The 21459-nt window shown below is 44.5% G+C and overlaps 1 protein-coding gene across 2 annotated transcripts in view; it reads right to left on the reverse strand.

The window, feature by feature from the left end:
- Positions 1–1036: 1036 nt before the first annotated feature.
- LOC131444498 (peroxidasin) overlaps positions 1037–21459 on the reverse strand; it is a 46688-nt gene continuing 26265 nt past the window's right edge. For both annotated transcript variants that reach the window (XM_058614858.1, XM_058614857.1), the window contains 12 exons: positions 19047–19159; positions 18551–18707; positions 17405–17513; positions 13886–14043; positions 9484–10490; positions 8915–9411; positions 8594–8728; positions 8045–8253; positions 5532–5643; positions 5317–5452; positions 4493–4606; positions 1037–3683 (listed from right to left, as the gene is read on the reverse strand). In XM_058614858.1, the coding sequence (XP_058470841.1) occupies positions 3540–3683; positions 4493–4606; positions 5317–5452; positions 5532–5643; positions 8045–8253; positions 8594–8728; positions 8915–9411; positions 9484–10490; positions 13886–14043; positions 17405–17513; positions 18551–18707; positions 19047–19159 (2891 nt within the window). In that variant the 3' untranslated portion in view covers positions 1037–3539. The remainder of the gene's footprint in view (positions 3684–4492; positions 4607–5316; positions 5453–5531; positions 5644–8044; positions 8254–8593; positions 8729–8914; positions 9412–9483; positions 10491–13885; positions 14044–17404; positions 17514–18550; positions 18708–19046; positions 19160–21459) is intronic.

Below are 21459 nucleotides of genomic sequence, written 5' to 3' on the forward strand. Positions count from 1 at the left end.
AAGGCTTGATTTTAACGTTATAAGCACACGGATGAACTGAAGAGCGTGCCGCATCAAAATCCACCTGAAGACAAAGCATTTTTTAAAACAGTGTTTGCAACAAGGAGCGTGGGGTTTGTGACGAGGTCGGAAACAAATGCTTTTCTGCATGTTTGCAGAGTAAACTCTCACTGTAGCTGTGGAGGATAAAGCTGCAGATGACGAAGGAATGAATGTTGCCCAACTTTGCAGAATTTTGCTAAAACTAAACTATTATTTTGCAAACAGTGACTTTTCATGACAGATAGACAGGAGTCATTTAAACCTAATGATGAAAAAAAGATCACAGGGTCACCAAATGTGTTTCTAATTCTCCCACTGGGTGCATGAATGTTTGAACCATTATCTTTTCAATGTCACTGTCTCGGTCGTGATTCTCTGCAAGAATTTGCTGAACTACTTCCAAAGGATGAGAGCACATTTTGACTCAAAACTGGAAATCAACAAAATTAGCAGTATTTATCCATGCAACACTGTTGGGGATACAGTGACGAGCATCATCCAAACCAAACTAGCTGGTGGAAAACGTCGTTCCCAACCCAAAAAACAAACGACGTCATGTTAAAAAGCTCAAATCAAACACAAGCTTAGGTATTAACACCCTCTCTGCTAAGTGCAAAGAAATAACGTTCAGTGACATCTAATGGTGAGACTGCACATTGTAACAAACAGAGGACTCATCTGCTCACATATACCAGCTGGTTTTCTTTTCTTTGGGTTGATGCGGGCGTAATAAACTTCCCTTTCGAGCTGCTGTTAAAGCACGGTCCATATTGAAGTCTTAATCTCAGACTATAGAATACTTAACAGCGGTATACTCGGTCCTAAATGCAACACAGTGGACGGTTAAGAACAAAAAGGTTGTTTTCTGAAAAGCAAAAGCAGAAATTCCCAAATGCCTGAGCCCTGACAGACCATAATGAGCTGCTGACGGTAAAAGAAGTGAAATTCTGCCCCGTTAGGCAGCTGGAAATGAACAGGCACCGACATGTATGACTGTAATTCAAATGTGGCTTATTTATTTATTTATTATTATTATTATTATTACTGTTGAGAGGCATACATTACAGTGCAAACCATTCTTTGGCAAACGTACAATACAATACAAATGTCACGACAGGTACGACTATATCCACATTGACCACTGGCTGAGGGACAGTGTAGGTAAAGCATGTTCAGTCTTGTGGAGCAGTGCATTCCATCGACACTTGGGAGTCCGTAGGAAAAAGGAAACGTGAAGGAACCACTATGAAAAACCAAATATGAACCAATACAACAGATATATGGATATCACGGCTGGTAATGAAGAGAGCTCACAGTGCTTCGGCAGCCAAACGCATTTTATCCTGTTAGTGAAACAGAAAGAGACACACGCACACGTTCATTCACAGAGTTTATCCAATGATATCAAAATAGTCGATTCAGTAAAACATTAAAAACAGAGCACACGTCGTGAGCGGCCTCGCTGGAGAAGACACGGTCGGAGACTGTAAACACACAAACCTGTCCAGTATTCAAACACGCGACATGATATTGATTTAGCGGCGCGTCTGCCAGCTCCATCACTCCATATGGAATCCTGAACGGAACATTCCGGAGAGCATGACTTCTGTTTAGTGACAGATGTTTGCTCGGGACGTTACCGCACCGAGGAAACAATGGAGGGGGAACTCTGCAGCTGCGGCCGCTTCCACACAATTGGAGGGAAGCAAAACAGGATATCGACAAAAAAGAAGAAGTGATTTGTTACATGAAGCGAGCCAGTGCATGGGGGTACAGTGAGCGGCATGTGTCCGTGTACAGTACTCGTGGAAGACCAGTTGCCAGGAATCAATTTTAATAACAACAGCAACATGTCGCTGTGATTGACACGATATCCCAGTCGTCAGTGCCCCTCCCCCACCGTTACCCTCGCTTCCTCTCTCATATGGCTTCTATTACAGCGGAATGAGGCTCAGAGAGTTAGAGAGGCCTGCGCGCACCACTCGTGCTCTGCTCAACGACGTCACCCTGCTCTGAAGAAATATGAGCAGGACGAGCACCGCTCGCCTATGTCCTCAGGACGTCCAGGACCTCCACACAAACACTGTCAAAACTGACGAGATAGGTCTGAGACGAGAGCGGACGCTCATGCAAGCGCGTCCCTGTGTGAACTGGGTGTAAAGAGCTGCAGGTCCACAAAGGCGGAGCAGAACCTTCAGTTGTGTGTGTGTGTGTGTGTGAGGTCTGTGAATACACAGGTGAGGAGGAGAACACTGCTGTGGTAGAGTCTGCAGTAACAAAGGCTGAATCCTGACCTCATTACAACATTCATACTTCGTTTCATGGATAGACGTGTGCTATTAATGTCATTAAGTCATACATTTGGCTTAAGACGGCTGAGCAAAAATACTGGGACAAAAGTTCACAACATTAACATCGGTATAAAAAAAAAAGAAGAAGAAGAAGAAGAAGAAGAAGAAGAAGAAGAAGAAGAGGAGGAGGATATTCTTTTCGCTGCTTTCTGAAAGCAAAATGAAAGTTGGAGAGGAGCACGACAGTGCACGAGCTGGAGCGAGTGTCCTGCAGCGGGGAGCGCGGCGCGGCGCGGCGCGGCTCCACCTCACTCAAGTTCAGGACAGGCCGGCGGAGACGAGACGCATGTCAACTAACAAGGTGTCCGTGGAGAGAGGAGCAGGAATCAGTAGACATCTTTTGCATTACAAACATTTTTGTAGGGCTTCACATTATCTTCATATGTAAGCAGTTTTATACAAAAAAGGGAAGGAAAATAAAACATTTATAACATGATATAAAGCACCGTGGATAAAAAGATGAAGTAACTCTATTAATAAAAAAAAAAGTCTTTTAGTTTGAATAAAACAATCCTCTCAATTGTGATTTATCATTAAAATGCATATACTGAGTATATATAGGTCGCGTTGCATGGTTTGTGTTTAGTGATTAAATCAATAATCCAACAAAGGTGGGGTTGTGATAGCACCAGTTTTCGGCATCTCTAACCTGAGAAGTTTTTCTTTATCATACACTGTGATGGCTGCTGCCTGTAATCTGCTTCCCTTCCCTGCGAGTCGACGGCACACGGCCCTGGCTTTTGTTGCAGGAAAAGCAAACGCAGCGGCTGTTTGTTACACTTCAGGAGCCACGATGGACTCCAAAGCAGGAGAGGTTTGTCTGTCTTGTCTACAATCCACCCATTCATCCATCCACCAATTGGTTCAGAAATAAATCCATTTAGTGACGGCTGGTTTGGTGCCAGAGGATTTCAATCTGAGCCTCAGGCTGCTGGTCCTGCAGGGGGAACAACGCCAAACACATTCCCCCCCTCCACTGATCAAAGACAAAGGATACGTGGTGAAACGAAACAAAAACAGAGGCTATTGGGTCTATCGAGGCTATTAGTGGATGCAGATTGGCACACCTTTAAGAGTCTCATCCTCTCTCTGGATGTCTGTGTGTGAATGTTTGACTTTGTTGAGGGGGGGGCGGGGTCCTGAGGGTTAGTTGCGGTGGGTGTTTGCTTCCTGTGACTTGACAACATCTGCATGCTCGAGGCAAACTGGGCAGCAGGCGCCTTTTAACTTGACGGGCCGCTGGCACTCGGGCGGTGGACAAGACTCCACAAAGCAGGTGACCTGGGAGTCCTGGAAGAAAGCAGGTCAAAGGTCAGTCGCCATATTAAATTCAACTGGAGGGAATATTCACGATCGCTGCGAGGAAAATGAGGAATTAAGAAAAAAGCCCTGAAACAAATAAAGTTAGTCAAATCTGACTGGAATTATACATTAAACACTATATGACACCAAATGGATCCGTGATCTGCCTCATCACTGCCTACAGAGCGTGAAAATGCTTCGATGAAGTTTCATATCGTCGTGTTTCGTGGATGTTTGTTTCCCACATTCTTACAGTGTGTTACAGTGCAAACGCGCTGATGGAGACTTTATAACCTGTGTCAGCAGCTGGCACCGGGAAAACAGTGTCAGAGATAAAGAATAAAAGGCAGACAAGTGGTCGGTGCACGCACACACACACACACACACACACACACACACAGACTGGTGCCAGGAGGAGGTGCTGGAGGAGGTGAAACACGAGCAGGAAGACAGACTGAGGCAGATATAATCCTGGTCTGTAAAGCAGCTTTCACAAGAAAATTAGCAGTGATTTTTAAACCCAGCTGATTTACCGAGTGTGAATTATGACATCACGGTTTGTGCCGCAAAAACAAATGAGTCCAACAAATAAATCATCTAGATAATCTGACTGATGAAATGAAAGATATTGATGATATCGAGCACAAGTTTTAAAAATAAGGATTGTTACAAACATTAATGTGAGCGGCGCGGCTAACAGATGGTGGATGAATGATGATCTGAACTGATACAAACCAGAGTCGTGAGAAACGTGGGAAAATGAGGTATAAGACATAGAGACACTGTGTTGAACGTACCCTGCATTCACATAGAGTGCAGGAGTCCTTTTTCCACTTCTCTCCATCTGTCCGCTCGCGTCCCTCACTATCAGTGCAGTCAGTCTTCTTCAGACGGGCTTCAAGTCTTTTAATCTGAAGAGACACAAACACACGAGCGTCACGAGGAAATCCACATCACCACCTGTGCTTCCTTTCCCTCCCCACTGAGTTAAAACTGACTCTTCATCCCTAATCCCAGCAATCTCTGAAAAACACAGACGTTTTTATACTTCAGCCGCTCCACATTTCAAAGTGTGCCGTTGACCAGAGAATGAGGACACGCTGCTGAGCCCCATCCAGAGGAATTAACTGTACTGCTGTCACAATAATGGAAAACATGACTGTATGTATGTGTGTCAGCCTGCAGCATAGTTTCCCCTGAACAGACCGAGCGCTCATGCATGCAACATGTGCAGGAGGCGACCTGGGGGAATAAGACATGTTTAGACTCATGATAAAGTTACTGAGAGCGGCTGAAAGATGCTCGACTGTAAAAGTAGAAAAGAGCTCGATTTATGAGGCGAAAACTGCCGCAGACAGAACTCACATTTTATTCTGATAAAGTTAAAAAAGTTGAATGAAATCCACTTCCTTGATTGACTCAACAGGACGTCGCCTCAAGCTTCTTAAATAAAGAAATATAAACCGATGTGTGATTAAAACATCGGCTTCAGACATTTGCTCACATTGTTGGTCTAATTTTCCCGTCACTTATCTTTATCTGTTCCGTCACTCACACTCAGATTCTCTGACACGTCGGATTAACGGGGAGAAGAATTCAAGTCTTTGTTACTGTCACACACCTGCTTTCGCAAACTCGTGATGGTCTTCTGCATGTCGGAGACAAAATCCTGGAACTCGTTGATTGAGGGTTCAGTGCTTTTTTTCGAGGTCAGGGTGACGTTTACGAGACTCGGCTGTTGGCTTTTCTCCACCGGGCTGCAACGACAAATGCACGCGGGGATGAAATCAGGTGACGTTTCTTTTACAAACGACCAAACTAACAGATCCTCCGTACCTGTTCTCCTGGACGCCGTCGGCAGGTTTCTCCTCCTTGTAGCTTTGGTCAGCTGACCTGCGTCCTCTGAAGTGGTAAGACAGGGCATTGAACTGACCCTTGGTTCTGCAGTCTGGTGAATCACACAACACACAATCACAAGATATAATAAGTTAGTTTGATCGACTATATTATATTCACTTATATTAGATATTATATCACAGCAACAAACAACACGAGCAGCATCGAGGAAAAACACTTCAACATTTGTTCTTTTAAATGATTTTGTAATATTTGACAATACAAGTTAAGAAAGAAAGGGTTTCTGTCTGTGGAGCAGCTGGAGGGCTTTGTAGTACAGTAACAGCCTCATGCAGTGACTTTCACAGGGAAAACAGAAGAGGTTCAAAGGGAAGCTTCCAAAAAAAATATGACCAGGTCGACTTATCAAAAAGAGAAAATTACAAATAATGTCTGCCTTTAATATGAGCCTGAGGTAAATATATGCCTCAGACGTTATTTGAGGAAATGTGGTGTATACATGAGACAGGAAACCACTGATGATGTCGCTTTCCCTCGGCTTCAAAGAGCTGCTCAAAGATGCCGAAGTCTAACGTATTACTCACTCTCATACTGCCACAGCTGTGCCCGGATCAAAGAGAGTGAGACACACACACAGACTGACACAGAGACACAGACACACACACAGAGACACAGACACACACACACACACAGAGAGACATCTGGGACATACTGAGCATCAGTGAGGTGAATTCAAGGACCGACAGAGCAGAGCACGATGAGTGGATCAGACCCTGCGGTTAAGAAAGCTGCATCTTTATCTGTAAAATTACATTTTCATTTAGAAAACTGAAATGGAGAGTTTATTGAAAATGAACTAGGGGTGAGCATAAATATTTCATCCGTTAATGCGACTATTGGAATTATATTAAACAGATACAAAACTGCAGAATATAATCAATGATTATTCTCATAACTACTATTTTTGCAGTAGTAATGTGATTTACAAGGTTTCTTGAATGCATCTTGTAGCTTAGCTCACTGTGAAGCTGGGGTTTGTTGTTGTTTATTTTCTTCCCTCTGACTGAATGATGTCACATGTGTCTCTTGGGTTTGGCTGCAGCTCTGACACTGACTCGAGTATTTGAAGAACTGACAGATAATTGAAATCAAAATCCCTACGATCACATATTCGTTAGATTTAGATTTCGATTTTTTGTTACCAAAGCAGAAACACATACTGTATACTTTTATATTTATTTTTTAATTGCACGTCCTATCATAATCCCAATATTCAGCAACTGTACTGCATATCTTCCAGATGTAGTGCTGCACAAATCCTAATCTGTAACTTGATACTTTTGTCTAAAAAACACAATGAATGACAACGATTTCGCTACATTTTCATCATCGTCAGGAAATAAAAAGAACAAAATAAATCCTGATTTATTTATTTAGATCTTACATATGTGCATGTCATTATTTTACTCAGCACAAACGGTTTGACCGCGGTCAGCAGCAGCAGCAGCAGCAGCAGCAGCAGCAGCAGCAGCAGCAGCAGCAGCAGCAGCAGCACATGACCTCACAGTGTCGATGCGTAACTACAGACAGCAGGGCAGAAAATAAATATTTCATATTCTGGAGCTTTCTCAATGAGGTTCACCACTGTGTCAATGTTCTCTCAGTTTCCACACTTTTGATCTGAAATAATCCGGCGTAATCAAAGCCGTTTGCTCCGTTCACAGCTGATCATATCTCTGAGTAAACGATACAAGGCAAACAATCACAATAAAACATAACAGCAGAGGGGGCCTCGCTTCATTCAGCTCCTTTTTCGCTTCGTCAGCTGCTCCCACGCCTGGAATGCTCTAAAAATCCAGGATTTAGCTCCAAATACCATGTTTTGCCTCTGCAATTAGCAGGAGCAGAATATCATGCGTGTTCAGGAAGAGGAGGCGACTGCTGACATTTCATTGTTTCTGCCTTCAGGCTGTGTTACCTTTTAAAGATGTTCTTTGTCTACACTGAGTGACACATCCATCAGAGTGAGCTTGTCCTGTTCTAAACTGCGATGACTATGAGGCCACGCTGCCTTGAGGAAGATGTTATCAGAGGCTGAGGATACTGTACGGCTTTAATTTCACCATGAAGCCCAGACACTGGACCAGTGTGACGTCTGGGCAACTTCCTGGGCTGCAGTGGACTTTGGGGCATTTACGCTCATTTCGGACACTAATCCAATGAAACGTGCGCCTGTAAACATGGCATGGTACGTACAGAAAAGACCACATAGGCTTTAAGACAACACACCGAGGAAACAGTTCATACATCAGGCGAAAAGAAACTTAATGTCCCGTTCTGATTATTGCCCCAGTGTAAGGTTTCATTATCCAAAAACCAAGCAACAAACGCTCTCTGGTAGAAGAACTAAATCATTTATGACCAAACCGTACTAAACAATTAAAACGACTTTGCAATCTGAAGCTAAGACGACAGCATCGCCCTCCTCTCACCTTCACAGCAGTCCTGCCACATGCGCAGGTCAATCAGCGGGACGTCATCACAGCTGCCGTAGCCGTGGGGAAGCTCGGCGACCCTGAAGACGTCCTGCTGGATGCGCGTGATGTTGTCCCCGTTGTCACACAGGACCCGCGTCAGGGAGGCCTGCTTCAGCTGGGTCAGCTGGGCAGGAGTGAACACACCCGGGTTTTCGTACCAGAATCTAAACAAGACAACAGGTTTATGTTGTTTGTAGGAGTGTTTTATCACTGTGAAATAAAACATGATAGCATTAGATTAAGGCCTTTTATATGTACTTTAGACACAATCCTTGTTTTACATCCTTGTGCCGCCATGTTTCTGCAGCCATATGGAAAAAAGAGAAAGGATCTCCCCACATAAACCAATATATGAGCTAACAAAGTGAGAAACAGCAGAAAGGGTGTTTACATCCTTTCTGGTACGCAAAGGCCACCGTAGTTTCCCTAAACTGTTGGAAAAAGGGCGGGGTAAGTGGAGAGGGTTAGGAGTCCTAACTTTATCACACTATGATCTTACTCTACCTGTCACCATCCCGCAGGCGTTTGAACTGGGTCACCAGCAGGCACATGAGGGTGGGCCCCAGTCTACTGCCGGGAACCAGGTCTTCAGCCATGAGGGCGGGGAACAGATCCACGTTCAGCGGCGAGCCGTAGAGTCTGCCACGCACAAAACAAGTCAGGGACATTACACTGCAGCGCAGCCGAGGTGTTACTGCTACGTTCAAATTATTCGTCAACAAAGGAAAATGTCAGATTTGTGAGAAGACTTTGTAGAGATAAGAAATAAAAGATAAGATGTTCATTAAGTCATCACAGTATTTTTGTGACTGAGCATTTAATTACCTCTGTAATTTCTCCCTGACGGTGGGATTCTTAATCTCGTTCCTCAGATCTTCAAACGTCTGGGCGGAGGTCAGGTTACAGTAGGTCCTGTAGTCGTTGTACGGCGGCATGCCGTGATCTCTTCCTCTCTGTATATTCATGGCAGCCAGGTCCAGAGCCACAGCGTGAGCCATGGAGAACAACCTCTCCGTCAGCTCCGTGTTCAGCAGCTGAGTGGTGACGCGCATCTTCCCCGCGACGCCAAAGAGCCCACGGAGCAACGGGTCGATGCCGCCCTCGTTCACGATGCGGAACGGGGAGAAGAACGCGCGGTGCAGCGAGATGTGGCCTTGGGGAATGGGCTGGAAATCCTCATCCAGCCGATAGAGTATCGGGTTGATGAGGGTGTGTCCGAAGCGGAAAGCAGCGGTGGCGAAAGCGTTAAGGATGCCGGCATTAATATTGGGGTTGTAGCTGGTGTATGTCCCCATCATCTTCATCCCTGCCTCACCCAGGATCTAGGAGAGCAACAGAAGTCAGAGAAAGAACTCAAGAACAAGAGAACGAGCAAAAAGAACTTCAGAGTTTACCTTTGGCAACCAGTGACTGTAGGTGATGTGCTGCATCTGGGCCCCGACTATCTTCCTCGCCTCATGGTAGATGGTGTCCCCGTCCCAGTGTGGGTTTAGTCTCAGTAGCTCTGTGGCTATGCGGTTGTGTTCCCTGAACCACACCGTGTGCATCGCTGTCAAACCGAGCTGCTCGTTTGCTCGGTGGTCTCCGGCGAGGAAACATGGAATCGGGCTCTCGTTCTCATCCCTCATGCACTCCGTTGGCGGTCCAGAGGCGAACGGCAGCAGTGGTTTGCCCGTGCGCTGTATGATTCCCTGCCGCAGCAAACCTCTTTGGCTCGCCAAGTCCCGGATTTCCTCCGATTCGTGTCGCGAATTGCCGTAAACGTTCGAAGCATCGATGAAAGACGTGAGCTGGTTGATTTGCTCTCTTGGATAAACACTGTTCATGAGTAGAGATGTCATCCCGCTGCCACACACGGGACTGGACCGGACAAAGAACATGCAGCGGGCGCCGCTCCGCAGCCGCCTTTGGTCGTTGGGTGGGAACTGGATTGGGAAACACGGTGGATCGTTGGTGCAGACCTGGGCACAGAGCTGGCCGTCGGAGAACCGCGACTGGCTGAGTGCGGCCACCGTGGAGTCCAAGTCGTGGTCGAGGAACTGGCCCCACTGCATGAGCATGTGAGTGTAGCGGTCGTCAGGAGTGATGGTCTCCGTTCCGATCATCGTGGTGGACACGAGCCTCGGCAGCGGCAGCCTGTACCCGTTGTGCGGCTGCTCGTTGGCGCCCCGCGGCAGATTGAAGCCGTTATCGTAGACGGACTTCAGCAGCCGCTCAAAGGCGGTGAGGGAGGCGCCCCACATGGGGTGCTGAAGGTTGTTGCACGTTCCGTCGTGGCTGCGGTACTTCTGGTGGAAGCAAATGTCAGAGCAGTTGTTGAACCGGCGGTGAGCCGTGCAGCCCGACAGATTGGCAATCACGTCCAAGAACCGGGGCGACACCAGGTCATTGTAGCGAAACGCTGTGGAACGACAAAGGAAAGGATACGAGTTTAAAAGGCAGAACTTTGTCAACAAGTTTATTTTTTATAAATATCTGAAATAAAGAAGCTATTTCTAGTAGTAACCAGTAAGATTGTGGTGATATTGTGTTGACATGACTAACATTCACATATCAAAATGATTTACAGATGCATTCATTCACTCTGACTGTAAAGAACCTCCTGTCCTGAAGACACGAGCGGCAGAATTTAACAACCTGCCCCGACTCGTTCTCATACGTGCAGTCCCAGTGCGTGTGTGGGGATTACTGATGTTGTGGGGACACAGTCACATTACGGGGACTTGTCTTCCTTGTGGGGACAAAAATCAAGTCCCCACAATGTAAATGACTAGGTGAAGATATGTTTTAAGGTTAGGATTAGGATTAGGCCAGTAGTAATTGTGGATAGGGGAAGACCTGTGTGTGTACTTGTATTTGTTACTTCTTAAGGACCTGGCATAAAAACTGAACTTGTCAGGACCAGCGGTCACCATGGAAACCAAGACCTCCTAATGAGGCAGAAGTTAAGCTGAGAGACTGGTTAAGTTTAGGGCTAAGTTAAGTTAAGGTTAGACATTAGCTGTTTGAATAACATGTTGTTTAGTCCTTCCAAATGAAAGGATGACACTGGGAGGATAGCTGTGCAAACCTGTGTGTGTGTGTGAGATTAGAGGGAAACTGTGGCACTGCCGTCCACGATGAAGAGGGGACACAATAAAAACAGCAGATCTGTTCCTGCTGACGAGCAGAAATCTCTTTGTTAACTTGGTTTTTGGGGGCCAGAGTAACAACGAACATATTGTTGTTGGCACAAGAAAAGAAAACACTGCGTCTCTTTGTTCCTACTTCACAGAGCTCTCTCATCCTCCTACACTTTTTCTTTCCTGACTTGACAACATGCGACTCCTTCCTTCTATTGTTTCCTGCATCAATCTATAATGTATATAATCTACTTTGATGGTGACAAAAAACCCAAAAACCTCAAAGCAGCTCGGCTGCAGACTCTATACACGACCTCTGTGCAGTTAAATGTAAGCCTCCATTACAGCAAGTGTTCATGCACCACATCGTGTGGAACTATACGGAGCTCCAGTTTTTTCCATAAATATTTGGCTGCAAACAAAAACAGATGCTCGTGCGTAAAAACACCCAAATTAACTCACGCTCTCCCGATCTCATTCACGAGTAATTGAGAAAATCTGTGCAAATCTAACATTTGTCCCGTGCTGGACGGTGATTGCAGGTTAGTGTTGTGTGCTGCGACACAGGGCTAATAAAACTGTTTATGAGCTCCTCGTCAACTGCTCTGTCATTACGTCTCCACGCCATGGGCCATGTTTACGAGAAAATGGCACACAGATGGAGCGCTCACGCAGCCAATAACACGGTAACTCACAGATTGGGTAGGGAATTAAATTATGGGCTGCATGAGACTTTGTTCAGGAAATGGGAGGATGAACATGAGGTATGATGTGCAAGACTTTTGTAAAAACCAATGTTATCAAAACAGAATTCACTGTATATACTGTAAATCAACGGTTAATTGTAATGATGTGAAAGAGTGTAAAGGTCCATATTTGTCTTTTTTTTAATGAACAGCATCTACATTTACTTATTATTTTTGCATATGAGGACATTTATTGCATGTTTCTTGCAGCAGCATCATTGACATTGTCTTAAAGCCCATGCAAATACACATTCTCCCGTCAGATTTATCATTAAAGAGCTCAGAAATCTATTATCCTGATTTAGTTTCCAGGCTAAATCTGTCAGCTGCTATTATGGAAATGATAAATTGAATATTGATTCAGGAATAGGAGTCGTTCAGTTTATTTTGAACCTTTTGTTTATCGTTTTGTGTGTTCACATGAAAGTGAATCTCAGGTTTTGTCTGAAAGTTCAGGGTTTTTTTTGGAAATAAGGTTTTATGAGGTACTGAACACTCCTGGCTCACCACCTGTGCCAGGAACTGGAGTGAGACATGGACACTAGTAACTAGAAACTAATAGTTGCCAGTGAACAAAAGACTAGGATATCTTAAGAATATGCTTTATCGCTCTTTTCTGACTAAAAACATGACGTTTGTATGGTCACACTTTATATTAACTAGGTGCTTACTAACATGCATATAAGTAGCATACTAGCCCTTTATTAGTCATTATTAAGTACATATTAAAACCTTACTCTATTACAAAATAAATGAATTTCCTGTTTAATTATCCTGATTAAGGTGTTAATATGTGCTTAATAACTACTAATAAAGGGCTGTTATGCTACTTATATGCATGTTAGTAAGCACCTAGTTAATGGTGAATGTGTTCCTTAATATAAAGTGTTACCGTTTGTATATACACCACTAAATCTCCTGTCTACTGCTGTCTCACTGTTGAAGTAACACAGTAACAAAATCACAGCAGATCAAATGCTCCCGTGTGCCGTGATCTTATCTCTGGACTTTAGCTTTGCTTCAGTCTCCGGTCAGAATAGCTGAACTATCCCTTTACTGAGGTAAATGTGTGTGTGTGTGTAAGTGTTTCAGACGGCAGACTTCTATGTACTGATCACTTCATGCACGTCGGAAACTGCACAGTAAACACGATGAAATCATCACCAGCGGTGATTCCCATCGCTATGAATACAGAACCAACAACAGCGACGGCGTGCCAAAGGCTCCGCCCCTTCACTGCAACAGCAGTAAACTTGAGAGCCGACTCCCAGGGGCCCGTGGAGGTCGCTCACGCCCTGACACAAAGCATCTATGCAGCATTCAGATCCGATCAGACGCCTTTCATTATAAAACACCTTCCTTCAGAGAGGTCACGCGACATTATTATGTGACTATTGACCTCATTCTGAATTAAATATTATTTCTATAATGATGAGTTATTACATGTGTTCAATTCTAAATATGATAATATTCTGGTTTTCCAGATCAGACGAAGGTAAAAGTAAAAATGTGCTAGTAAAGTGAGAAATGAGCGTTTGAATGTCCACAAAAAGTTCAATTCTGCAAATACTCCCTCAGTCACGTCTGATAGTATTGCTTGGCCGAGCCTGTTTTCGCTGCATCATTTCTCAGTCAATCCATCAGATTCATACAAAGTGCTGAATTCAAAACGGGAACATTTTCACCCAGGTGATCAGGAGTTAATCGACAAAACTTCAACAGGACATGGAAAAAAAAAAGGAAAAAAGAGCCAGCTTGTGTTTATTAAAGCCTGATTATTAGATCCCACACTGTGTAATTTAAACTTCCACTGTTTGTGTTTGATTTCAGCTCTCTCATCTTCACGTTTCCCGTCAGCTCTCAAATAAAGGCATCATGCCAAAAGTTAAACACTTCAGAGAGAGCACAGAAAGTGTCATCAGCCTCACCCGTGCCGTTGGTGTCCACCGTGAGACCCTGGTTGACGTGGTTTTGGATGAGCAGGAGAGTTTGCTCGAAGATCTCCCCTGCACGCGCCTGCTCCACCGTGTAGGGGTCACGAGGATACCGGAAAAGAGCCAGCAACTCCCCCGGGGTACGAGGCTGACTGGAGGGATGAGGCAGAGAGAGAGAGAGAGAGGAGGGAGAGGAGGGAGAGGAGGGAGAGAGGGAGTGATGAAGGAGAAGCGACAATGTAAATGGTGTACAGGGAAAAATAATACACGCAGTATACGTGGGAGAGAAAGACAAACACAAAGGAAAACCACATTCTTCACGGCAGCAACAGCAGGCAGAGATTTCCCCGACACTTCCCAGAGAATGTCTCTGCCGCTGCTGCAGCAGGTCAGCGAGTTCAAAGAAGGAGAAGCCCAGAGCATGCACACGCATATTACACTGGACTATCACTGCTCCACAGTCTCTGCAGTCTGTGGAGTCCGTGTTTCCAATCCACCACCTCCAGTGATTCAGCTTTTTACAAACAACAAAACAGCCTTTTAAACTCACACAGAGGTGGAATTAAAGGTAAATTACCACAAGGGCATTCAACAGATCCACAGATGTTCTAAAGACTTCATTTGTAGGCCCATTCAGATGATGTCATAATGAGCACGTTAGCAACAACGCTGGCATGTATATGAAATATATATATATATATATATATTATATATAATAATAATACACTTCTTAAAACTCATTTTTATAGACGTGCCTTTATGTGATGCCGTCTTTTTTATCCCTTTTATCACATTGCTCTTCTTTCGTTTCATTTGCATCTTTTGTTTAATTTCAAAGTTATTAATGATATTATTACATAGATACAATATGTATTCTATAATTAAACTCATTATAGGTATGATTGTGATTGTGTGTTTGAGTTTTAGTGTTTTTTTTTATGATTTTTTAGCTTGTTAAATGTGAATATTTCCTGGTTTCTTCACTCCTTTTAACAAAGAAATCATTCAAACTGAATCATTTGTGGACAAAAGAAGACATTTGAGAGCATCATCATATCCAGAGTTTAAGGACCAAATGATGACCCGATTATCTGAGACAATAACCCACAGATTAATCAACTATAAACATTTTAAAGCGTCAAACCACATTGGAACGACGCAGCTCATGTGATCTGTGACGAGAGGAACGAGTGACAGTAGCTTTGTTTCTGTGTCACACGTGTGTCAGTGACACCGGCGCCTGCAGCCAAGCAACACGTCTGCCTTTCATTCTGACACTGTCGTGAAAGCGAGATGGAAATCCCCTCATTTTCATTTAGGCTTCCACTGTGTGTGTGTGTGTGTGTGTGTGTGTGTGTGTGTGTGTGTGTGTGTGTTTGTGAAGCGAGTGTGTGAGTGTGCGCGCCAACAACAACACAAACTCAAACCCACATCACTCGACAGGATGGAAACACTTAGGGAGTTCTATTGAAACCACGTCCATCTATTCCAGTGACAGAGTGTAATGGAAACTTCAGTGGATAAACAGGGACTTTTCTTTATCATCCCAAACAATGATTGAGTTAACACAACAATAAAAGGAGGTGAATGATAATGAAGAGCTGATAATAACCAGGCTCAGTTACTGCAGCCTGCAGCTGTGAGTCAGCGGCTGCTGGAGCTTCACCCTGAGGCCACGCTCTCGTCGCAGGATTCCGATCTCTGGAACTTAGAGCGACATTAGCAGCAGCTCTTCTGAATTCTCCCCCGCCCTGCCCCGCCCTGCCCCGCCCCGCCCCGCCCCCCCGAAGGCTCTGAGTCACATTTGGAACATGCGAGTCATGCACCACGTTAATGTGAGACCAGCTATTTGTATTTTAATTCCATCGCCATGAGCATGTGCATCTGGATGCAATCGTGGTGCGATGACATAATGTTGTCGAGGGCTCGCAGGCTGGTCCGCCCTCCCCTCCCCCCGCCCCGCCCCCTTTTCATCTGCTCAGTTACGGTTGCTAATGAAAGATGCATTTCATTTAGTGACTCAGCGAAAACACATGTCCAACACAGAACTTGTACAGTTGTAAACTTATTTACGGTCATTTAAGAGGCAACAGACAAGTCATGTGTCCCCAGAGGTTCACGTGACTTCTCCACAGAGCTGGTGGCCGTCATGAGCCTCCTGCGTGGAAACAAGTGGGCGCACATAACCGTCTTCATTGTGTTGCAGTTCCTTTTGTGCAAAGCTTATACAGTAGAGGGTGAATATAAACACGGGTGATGAGTTTTTACATCATAATAGAACCGAACACACACCTTGTTTCTATAAATGATACAATCCACTGTGTTTCATGTCATACTTGTGAACACAAACCTCTATATTTGGATTTAAAACCCCTAATTTGAGTGAAAACTGATTATACACTTAATAGTAAGTGGTATTTGACATTAATATGTAAAAATATGTCATATGTAAACTGTGTTTGCTTCCTCTGACAATTTTAAGACGTTTTTAAGGAGGAATTGATGCTTCGGGGAAGCCCCGAAAGACTAAACCCTGACCTTTGGCCGTCCAAATCTAAGCTGTTCATTCTGGAGTCCAAGTAAATGTGGAAGGATTCCCTCATGAGGGTTTCTGAGATGGAACCCGAGAACTAAATGCCTTTGGGGGCTGTGGCTGTCACCAACACTCGGGCATCTGGGCTTTATTTTTGATTTCGACACGAATTATGACAGCACTGCACAGAAACGTCCAGCAGGATAAAAAATATGACTTAACACACTAACTCAAGAAGAAAGCTGGTTTATAACCATGAGGTGATTCCAGTTAACTACTGTTGTTCATTTTGTGTCCGCATGTACTTTTGTATAGAAAACGTTTCCAGATTCGTGTTTTTATGTCTTTGTGTCATACTTTGAAAGATTTGGCTTTACATTTAACAATGACATGATATTTATCTTAGGATTCAGGTCAGGGATCTACTTCTGACGGTTGAGGTCGGTTTTTGAGGCTATAAAACATTAAATACATCCATATATACACCGATATTCTCTGCCCCAAACAAGATTTATGAAACTGAGGCACGAGAGAGAAAGAGCGGCTGAGAACAGAGGAGAAGATGGAGAAAGAAAACTCAGTCACCACTGCAGGAGAAGCTATGAGTGAAAGAGACTGAAGACGAGCCAGATGTCAAACATTTGCTGTTTCCAATCGCTTCTTTTATTCCCAACCTTTTACTTGAGATGTATTAAATTACCTATGCACGCAGAATCAAAGTTTGATTCATTTTTCAGATGAAAATGTCTGGTTTATCTATTCAAAATAATACTCTACTCATAGTATTTGATGTTACAGCCTGTAACTCACAGAAATGGCTGTAAAAATAGTCAGAAATTTTATAATTATTCACACATTTGTTCTTGTCGTGATCCATATTTTTACAGATTGTGTTGTGATGCACCAGTAAACTGTTTTCATGACCGAGGATCTGAAAATCTCAGCAGCTGCCACTGAAGTGTGATGTTCTCCCATCTTACCCATCAAAGAGACGTCTCCTCGTGGACTCAATGGCGCTGTCCACGGTGCGGATGGCCTGCTCTATGGATGTGCTCACGAAGGTGTCTCCCTCTCTGCTGACTGCAGGAACTGTGCACACAGACAGACGGAGAGTTAATAGAAATAAACCAATTTCATCACCTTTTATGTTTTTCATGAACATCACTGACAGAATTCTAAATGATGTGCTTCTGTTTATTCAAGTTCAAATAAAATGCCAATTGAACAATATTTTCGATACGTTTACACACACAAGGTTCGGAATCCGCGAGAACACTGGTGATTATATAGAACCTGCCTAATGTTCCTTATTCAGCTTCCCTCCCGGAGCCGGAGTGAACACATTTCTGGCACACGCCTTCATCTCGGTGTGCCACTGAAAACAGTGGAACGGTGACGTGAAGAGTAAGAGAGTCCAATAACTATCACGCACACTGACACAGCTGATGGTTCAGCAGCAGAGGGCTGCAGTCGGACCTGAGGAACCTCAGCAGGAAACAGCAAACTCACACAGGGAAGAGCTGATCGCAATCTGAGAGCGCTGCAGCCGAGTGGGACTCAACTACTGACCCACGTGGACCGGGCTTCTCACTCTGATTGTGCAGTAATGTGACTATATATATATATATATATATATATATATATATATATATATATATATATGTATATGTATATGTATACTGTACTGACAATAAATGTGTGTTAATATTGGTTGAGAGCTTCAAAAGTGAGTATTTTAATAATCTGTGTTAAAAGCCGTGTTTCTCAATCCAGGTCCTGACCCAGTTGTCCTCCGTGTTTTGGATGTTTCCGCGCTCCAACACACCTGCTTCTAATGAGAGCAGAGATTGGCGACGGGCTGGACGTTTCAATCCGGTGTGTTGGAGCAGCGAAACATCAGAAACATGCGTGGCAGCGGCTCCAGCATCGAGAAACACTGATCTAGAGATAAGACTCCTCCCCTTAACCACGATTTCCATCAGGCAAATGTATTTACAAATGTATTTAATGTGTGACAAAAATGACACCACGTGATATGAAATGACAGCTGTTTTTTTTAACGTGAGAGCAGATGGACGATGATATTCGATGAGAATATTCTGTGCAGGTGACGTCAGTTTTCTCACCTGTGACAGTGAGCACCATGCTAGCCACCTGGTAGCCGATGGGGTTGCGAGCGACACACTCGTAGCGCCCGCCATCGGCAGTGCCCACGTCTTTCACCTCCAGGTAACCGTCAGAGCTGATGTGGAACTTGCCACTTTCCGTCACCTGCACTCCATCCTGGGACAAAGAAGGTCGGAGGAAAAACAAGTGATGGGATAATGGGGGGGGGGGGGGGGGGGGGGGGGGGGTCAAATTACCAGTGATTAGGTATAATGTCAGACCAACTGGAACAGCTTAGACATAATAATAATCACCAAAGGTCATTCTCATTATTTGCTTCAATATGTAAAAGAAAACAGAAATCGTGTAAGCGCGCACACACATTTCCTGACCCCTGCCCTCATTCTTCTTCTCTGTTCTCGTTCCCAAATGTCAACACTTGTGTGACCCCGTGACCTCTGCAGTGATGAGGTGACGCGTGACCTTATAGAGCAAACGGGAGCTGGAGCATCTAACCTTGTTCCAGGTGAGGACAGGCTGCGGCTGGCCCTGAGCGCTGCAGGGGATCTGGACGTCCTGACCAGACTCAACCGTCAGGTCCCTTGGAGCATTTGTGAAAACAGGCGTTACTGAATGAGTTAAAACATACACACACAAACACACACACATGTTAATGATCACGCACCAGTGCGCCAAGTGGTGTACATGTAAAAAATCAAGTTTGCAATCTATCATAGCAGCAACATTATAAGACTTATCATGGTCCTGCACATACTCAGAGTTTGTACACACACACTCACAGTGTTTGTGTTACACTGCAGTGGCTATTCCTCTTCCCTCTATTACAGGGAAACAGCTTAGAGCCACAGTGGAGTTCAAAGAGAGACGACTGTGTTTGAAACTTCACGTCACAGAGAAAAACAAAATATAACATTTATGTCACTTTTCCAACGATGATTCTTTCTTTTTTTTTTAAGCAGCGACTCGTCCTCGCAGATGTGATGCACAGAGAAAAAAAACAGCTGTCTTTCATTTGTGCTCAGAGACCGAGAAAGTCTGCAATCACTCACTATACTCTGACTGCATCACACACACACACACACACACACACACGCTGGTCTCATTATTCCTGCAGGGGGACATTCACTGACATAATGCATTCCTCAGCCCTTCACCCAAACCTTAACCATCACAACTAAAAGGCCTCAGCCCAGCCCCTGACGCTGGGTTCACACTACTCTGTATCATTGTCTGTTATTATGGTCACTAGGTTTAATATGGAGTCATAAATTCTTGCTACGTTGTGGCCGAGAGACAACAGACGACACACTGCTCAGCGACCATTCCCTTTGTAATCTGTAATCTGCGGAAAAGGAAGAGCTCGCGACTGATTTCCCCGGACAAGAATGTAAACAAAAACTCTCTTAAGCAGAAAATACTTCCCCTGTTTCCAGTTTGACAAAAAACAACAACAACCCATCATCACAGCTGTGCTCCTGTTGGTCACCGAGGTGACTAGAGCGTTTGTATCTGTGATTTAATGCCAGTTTTCCATTATGACATGAGACAAAACACTGGATGGTACGATGGTGTGTCAGATTCTGTTGTCTGTCCCCAGTATGCTGCACATTAGAGCTGAATCATTGTGATTATTTGGTCATTTTTACATCATTATTCTCACTCTAATTAAAAAAAAAACACATTTTGTGTGATATTTGTGCAGCTCTGTGAGAAATGAAGACGTAGAATAAGATGTGTAATAATAATTCATCTGAAATGAAGTTGCAGTGCGCTGTGTTGCGATGTTCAGCCGTGTTCATGCAGACGGGACAGGCACAGCCATAAACATCGAAATTTCAGTTTAAAAGTGGGCGATTAGTGGACAGAGGAGATAATCCGAGGATTACATTAGTCTTGAATCCTCAGTGAAGTGTGAGTCTTCATTAGGATGAACACACACGGCATGTCCTTGTGTGCATGCAGCTGAGGCATTTGGTGGGAGTGGGCAGACGTTTGCCCCTGCCCCCGCCCCCCCCACACCACACACACACACACACACACACTGTTTAAATTCCAGTGCGTTTCCCATGCAGCGGCCATCAGTGAGCCACCTGGTCCTGGGAAACTCCCACCAGATGTAGTAGAAGTGGAGCGGGAGGCAGTTTCATAGTAGTCTCACACTAATGAAGTGCCTTTAAATCAAAGTTGAACTTTCTAAAGCCCAGGGTTCACTGCGGCGTCCCGAGCGCAGCATCAAAGCTGCAGACAGCGTGTGCTACCACACATGTCACGTATGTCACGTATGTCACGTATGTCAACGCGGGCGACATCAACAGATCAAATTACAGTCGAGCAGAAATGTGTGTAAATGACTTCCTGTTGTGATAACGCACACTTTCACTCTCTTCTCACGTCTTCATCTGCCCTCCATGCGGCCGTCGTACTGTGCGAGCCCACGACCGTGTGGGGCCGTGATGCAACATGTACTTTGAGTCATGTTAACAGCCATTACTACATGGAAAAACATGGTGTCATTTCAGGATTACAGACTGCCATGCTTTCCTGTACTTAGCCAAGCCTGTAATTTTAGTTGTGTGCACACACACACACACACACACACACACACACACACACACACATTGTCCTTCCATAGTTGTGAGGACACTTGTTGACATAATTCATTCCCAAACCCTTTATCTTAACCATCACAAATTAACTCCTTATCCAATATTATATCCCACGATCGTAGGCAGACAATAACACACACACAGTGACAGTAAAGCATCCACACGTGTGCACGGACCTGCACACATACAGCTGCATGTCTGTCAGTGTATACGTGCATTGTAACCGTTTAATAGCCGACTCGCACACGTAAAAGACAAATGAGCTGTGAACGAGGGGCACAGCAGCACCACTCCCCTCCAAT

Source organism: Solea solea, chromosome 18 (genome assembly GCF_958295425.1).
Source record: "Solea solea chromosome 18, fSolSol10.1, whole genome shotgun sequence".
In the NCBI taxonomy this organism is placed as follows: domain Eukaryota; kingdom Metazoa; phylum Chordata; class Actinopteri; order Pleuronectiformes; family Soleidae; genus Solea; species Solea solea.